This window comes from Paroedura picta, chromosome 3 (assembly GCF_049243985.1).
Source record: "Paroedura picta isolate Pp20150507F chromosome 3, Ppicta_v3.0, whole genome shotgun sequence".
NCBI lineage: Eukaryota > Metazoa > Chordata > Lepidosauria > Squamata > Gekkonidae > Paroedura > Paroedura picta.
This window is the reverse complement of record NC_135371.1, coordinates 89,431,029-89,437,028: the sequence shown is the minus strand read 5'-3', so window position 1 is coordinate 89,437,028 and position 6,000 is coordinate 89,431,029. Positions and strand designations below refer to the sequence as shown.

The 6,000-nt window shown below is 46.8% G+C and overlaps 1 protein-coding gene across 1 annotated transcript in view; it reads left to right on the top strand.

Annotated features, from left to right (window-relative positions):
• Window positions 1-2,058: 2,058 nt before the first annotated feature.
• The window catches only part of TGFBI (transforming growth factor beta induced), a 46,311-nt gene continuing 42,369 nt past the window's right edge, over window positions 2,059-6,000 (top strand). Inside the window, exons 1-2 of the mRNA XM_077326766.1 lie at window positions 2,059-2,268; window positions 5,771-5,869. Of these exons, the coding sequence (XP_077182881.1) occupies window positions 2,150-2,268; window positions 5,771-5,869 (218 nt within the window). The 5' untranslated portion in view covers window positions 2,059-2,149. The remainder of the gene's footprint in view (window positions 2,269-5,770; window positions 5,870-6,000) is intronic.

Here is a 6,000-nt window from a genome sequence, read left to right as displayed (position 1 = left end):
CACCAAAAAATTCTTCATTTAAGATGACACATGTAGTCAGTTTAGTTTTTTATTTGGAAAATGGGGCAAACAAGGCTAACACAAGAAGTCAAATGGACAGAGTAGCCTCTGAAGGGTAAGGGGACAAAATGACCCTTTCTGCCTCTTTCATCAGTGTTAGGGTTACCAAATTTTGAAAAGCAGGGGGGAAAGGTATATTTTCTGACTGACAACTTCAAATGACCACTATAATAAATCTTTTTAAATATCTCTACTATTTAAGCTGTAATAATTGCTACTACCTAGGAATACTAATTTTCCAGCCCAAAAGGAGGACATTTTCATCATTATTTTACTCAAAACAAGATGGATACCCCCCCCAAAACAAACAAACAAAAAAGAGTCTAGTCAACCAGAGTTTTGTGAAACCTCAAGGTTTCTTGATGGCCCTGGAAGGGTTTCCTGAATGAATGGGAGTTAATTTCATTTTTTAATCTGTTAAACATGTACCTGTGATATGACCATATATAGTCATATCCCTTCCAAAATCACCAGTGATGGGCCTGGAGAGGGTGGGGAGGGGAGGGGTCCTGGATGGGCATGTGCACTGCTCTGCTTCCCAACCATATTCTGCGGTTTCTGGGGTTTCTCAAAGCCTGAAGAATGTTTCAGGCGTTTCTAAATGGTCAAAAAGCTGAGAATCCTGGTCTAATAGCACCTTAAAGGCTACCCACAACATTCAGAAACCAATAAGGGTTTAACCTTTCTGGACATTCAGTTGCTGATCTAAGAGCAGCAGTTCTCTCACCAAGGAATTTCAGAGAGAGATTCCTGAATTGCAAGTAATAATGATGCTCAGGGCCATGCAACCATCAGGATGGAATCGAGAGCTGTTTCGTGTCTTACAGCCAATGCTGATTTCTCCAACACCTACTACCCCTCTGCATATCACACGCAATCCAATCAGCTCTGCTCTTGTCATTTGCCTGCTAATGTCATTCAGCATCTGAAATCTCCCGACTTTCCCATTTATAGGACAGATGGACTCCCATTCTAGCTGTATCTGAAGGAATGAGTCGTAATTCACGAAAGCTCATACTCTGCCATAAACATGGTTGTTCAGCTTGGTATAGTGGTTAAGAGTGGCGGCCTCTAATCGGAAGAGCCAGGTTTAATTCCCCACTCCTCTGCATGTGGGCAGCTGAGGGACCTTGGGATAGTCACAGTCCTGTTAGAGCTGTTCTCACAGAGCAGTTCTGTCAGAGCTCTCTCACTCCCACCTATCGCACTGGGTGTCTGTTGTGGGGAGAGGAAGGTAAAGGTGATTGTAAGCCACTTTGGGACTCCTTCAGGTAGTAAACCATGGGATATGAAAAACAACTCTTCATCTTTAAGGTGCTACTGGACTCTTGCTCCTTCCAACTGCTACAGACAGAGTAACACGGCTACCTATTTTGATCTATCATCAAAAAAATGAGGCCATAGTCTCTAAAAAGAGATCTGGTCACCCTAGACGGTGTACCTTCACTCTTCTTTCTCGCTGCAGCCTTCTGATCCGCCTAGTTAGGCACCCACGCCGGTCTCACAATGCCAGGAACAAACGTTCTTGGGTCAGAAAGGACTGCTGGAGAAGGGACGGGGACGGGACGACGGACTTGCAATCCTTCTGCCTGTAGGATCGAAGCCGTACTCTGCCCATTATTAGCAGGGCTGAGAGCCTCCCCACCGCTTCCCAGGACCGGCCTGCGAACTGCAGCGCGGGGGGGGGGGGGCTTGCTCAAGGGCACCGGAGCTGGAGCGTCAATCCCTCCCTGTCATTTCAAAGGAACCTTCGCCGGGTTCGTAGGCGGCAAATCGGGAGGGCGGCGGTGATGCCCCTCTGCCGCTTCCACGTCCCCCCGACCAGCTTCAAACAGCCCGGGAGCACTTTTCGCCTCCGCCTTTTCTTCCTGCGCCTACAGCCGGCTTCTCCCGGAGCCGGGACAAGGCGCGACCCAGCAGGCCGCCCCGCCCCAGAGCAGCGCCCGGGCGGCAGAGGCCTCTCCCCGCCCCCCGCCCCCCGCCCCCTCGCTCACGCCCTTATTTAACGGCGAGCCCCAACTTTGTTCGCAGCTCGCTCGCCCTCGCCCGCCTAAGCCGCTGCTCGCCTCGCCGGTCTGCCCCCGTCAAGATGCGCGCAGAGCTCCTGCTGCCGGCACTCCTGGCGGTCTGGGCCGCCCTCGCCTCCGCGGCCAGGACGCCTTACGAACAAATCCTGCACCACAGCCGGATCCGGGGCAGGCACCAAGGGTAAGGCTTCGGAGCAGCCCGCGGAGGAGGAGGAGAAGGAGGAGGCGGTCTCTGATTCTGCAGCCCACCGTCCCGGGCAGTCTGTGCAATGCCCCGCTTGCCTTTGGGCAGCGCCGTTTTTTGCGTGGGCGACGGCAGGAGGCTCGAGACTAGAGCCTCAGCACTGCGACTCGGTAGTTGGGCCAGGTAGAAAGGGAGGGAATCCGCTCCTTTGTTAAGTTTGCATTGAGCCCTACCTGCTAATCCTGTTGAGAAAGGTAGGCTGCAGGGGCAACTTGCCTTGCTGAGCTGCAGGGACATGGGGGAAGGAAAAAAATCGTCCCTGTGATACCGGTAGCAATTTCCAGGAGGCTGACCTGTCTGGGAACAAGCGAGGGATCTACTTAGTCTGAGGACGATGTGGCTTATCAAGATGAGTTGCCCTGCCTGAAAAGATGAGAAAGCTCTCCCTTGTTCCTGGGCCTGAGAAGAAGTTCTGTTAGCAGGCTCTGTGGGAAGTTTTCAAGTTGTAATCTTCCTGCCAAGCATGATTAATAACGTTGCCACTTCTGAGACTGTATTTAAAACTGAAAGTAGCCTGGAAAGGTGCTTGTACTGATGCTTAAGCAGAACTTTATTGAAGCGAATGTGCATAAATCCCCCCTTTTTAATGAATTTATCTTCAGAGAGTTTTGTATTCTAGAGAGAGATGAGTTGATTGGGAGCAAATCAGCAAAAGCCCAATGAAATTTTTGGCCGACATTTGGTGGTCGGAAGCGCAGTAGAGTCACAGTCATCTTATGGTGACCTTGTAGGGTTTCCAAGGCAAAAGATTAACAGGACTGGATTGCCATTGCTTGCCTTGGTGGAGTGACTCTGGACTTCCTTGGTGGTCTACTATCCAAGTGCTGACCCATGCTGACCCTGCTTAGCTTTTGAGCTCTGATGAGATCAAGGTGGTCTCAAATATCCTGCTCAGGACAACCAACATTTTTTTAATGTAAAAGGGCCAAACAAAGTGCATCATATTGTGTCCAAATTGTGTTCCCCTTCCTAACCGGAATTTAATTTCTGGAGACTCTCATCCCAATTCTACTTATTTGTTTCACAGGTGAAAGGCAGAGGTCCTTGGGCACAGCTCTTTGTATTCAGTCGGGTGTTGAATCTGTGGGTGAAACAGTAATCCACACAAACAACTGCTGACCTCTTCTTAAGCCATATTCAGAGGTCTCTCTGAACTGCTTCTTCCCAAATTACATTGGGATGATGAGTCAATAAGAGCAATGCTCCATAGCCCCATGAGGATCAGTGGTCTGCAACTAGCTGGTGTGGGAAGAAGGAACTCCTTGCCTTAGAATTCTACTCTTCTCTGGAACTTATTCTCTCACCTGGGGCCACAAGTTTACCCAGCACAGCTGCCCAGTTTGCACACCACTTGGCAAAATGAGTCACCTTGTTGTGTGGGCACATTTGGGTTGGAACAGGTTGAGTCTCTGCTGTGATTTCAGACCATGCCTACAAGCTTATGGAGAACAAACATCCCAACATGACTCAAAATGGGAATCAGACACACTTTGCTTTAAACCTATTGCTCTCTGCTGAACTGGTATAAATATTAAAATTGTGTTAATTTAAGGGTATATGTATATTTGATTAAAATACTTATGCTATGCCTTGTGGTCCAGAGCAGCTTACAGTTCCAAAGTACAGGCACAGATAATAAAATAAAGCCCCATCAACACCCCTGCTTAGAAAATTCCTGCAGCTCAAATCCTATGAAAAAACATTATCTAATAGCCTTACAGCACCTCCTTTAAAAAGCTTCCAGGGACCGTGCCCCCCTTACTTCCTCAAGAAGCACATTTGGCCAGGTAAAAACACTATGGTGAAGGACTTAACTGAAGTAGAAACCAGTTGGGCCACCTTAAGGGGGGGGGGGACCCAGAACGCAATAGCCCTAGTACTGCAGTGGGAGCATGACAGAGGTAGAGAGTCCCTCAGCTATGTGGGTTCTAGTCACAAAGTATTTTAAAGATCATTCCTAAATAACAGAGTATCAAGCAATGCTTACATAATAGAAAAAGCTAACATCCTAATATGTGGGATACAGTTGGGCCCACTGATGTTGGATGAGTTTCAGAATAAGTGAGAGCACTCACTCATAAATGTTAACTGCGCTCATTTATTTCCAAGAAACAGGGGAATGTCCTAGGAATCATTAAAGATAAAGGTATCCCCTGTGCAAGCACCGGGTCATGTCTGACCCTTGGGGTGACGCCCTCTGGCGTTTTCATGGCAGACTCAATACAAGGTAGTTTGCCAGTGCCTTCCCCAGTCATTACCGTTTACCCCCCAGCAAGCGGGGTACTCATTTTACCAACCTCGGAAGGATGGAAGGCTGAGTCAACCTTGAGCCACCTGCTGGGATTGAACTCCCAGCCTCATGGGCAGAGCTTTCAGACTGCATGTCTGCTGCCATACCATTCTGCACCACAAGAGGCTCTTAAGTCCCCCTTAAATCTACTGGGAAATGTGTGGGATTCAAAGCACCCTTAACACCATACAATTTTAAAGTTTAGACAAAGCATAGGGTGATGTGAACTGAGGCAACATGACAAGAAAGGTGATGTTGCATTTCTTCCATGTTGTAAAAAGTGCTACGTGTAGAAGAGAAAAATAAAATAAGTGTGCCTCTCCTGCCCATTCATACATGTGCTTGGTTTAATAGGACTTTATTTTATTTATTTATATTTATTGACTGCCACGCCCAGATCCTACTGGCTTGTGGTCATTTACAATAACGTTTAAAACCCACATAAAATACATAACAATGCCATAAAACCATGCAGGCAGTAAAAAAACAATCTGTGAACCTTCCCTCCACCACCCATCCCCACCCTACAGTAAACTACCACACCACCGTACGTGATTGCAGTTTGGTTCTTCCATCCAAGAAGTTTGACTTGATGAAACATTTCTATACCCAGAATAGCATCACACATTGGTGTCATCTTTTGCATACTTCTCCTGAGATCAGGAGCTTTTAAATGAGATCATAAATCAACTTTTCAATATGGCCATCTAGTTATTCATTTGAAACATGGGTTTCCTGATGTTGGCGCACAAACTCAGAACCATCTTTTGATTCATCTGAAATCTGATCCCAGTGCTTGCTGCTTCAAAACATTGAGTTAAAGGGTGGCAAGAAAATTACCCATTTTGAAACAAACCAGATCAAGCTGATACATGCAGGAGACTGAAGTTCTGGAAGGCTTTAAACATAAAGGACAGATACTCCTATTGAAATGGTGAATCATATAAGCCCCAATAATTTCAAAAGAGCTTGTACTGTATTGCAGAAGAGATAAGTCAGCAGGGCTGGAAAGTACAGGAGCATCCTTTAAGTTGGTTCTTTTGTTATTTGAAGCTTTTAGAGTTGTTATTATTATTGACAGGGCATCTTTAAATACCATGGCACAAATGGGAAATTTACAATGTCCTTTTCTATTTCCTTTATCCATAGTCCCAATGTCTGTGCTGTGCTGAAGCTTATTGGAACAAACAGGAAATACTTGCCAAACTGCAAACTCTGGTACCAGAGGAAAATCTGTGGCAAATCCACGTAAGTTCTTGAGGGGCATAAGGAAAAGACTATGAAGGTAATAACTTGAGTGGGGGGAGGTGTTACAGCAGCCTGGACATCAACTTAACCGCTAAGTCAAACACAGCGCCCCTTTTTCCCCAGTCCTAGGC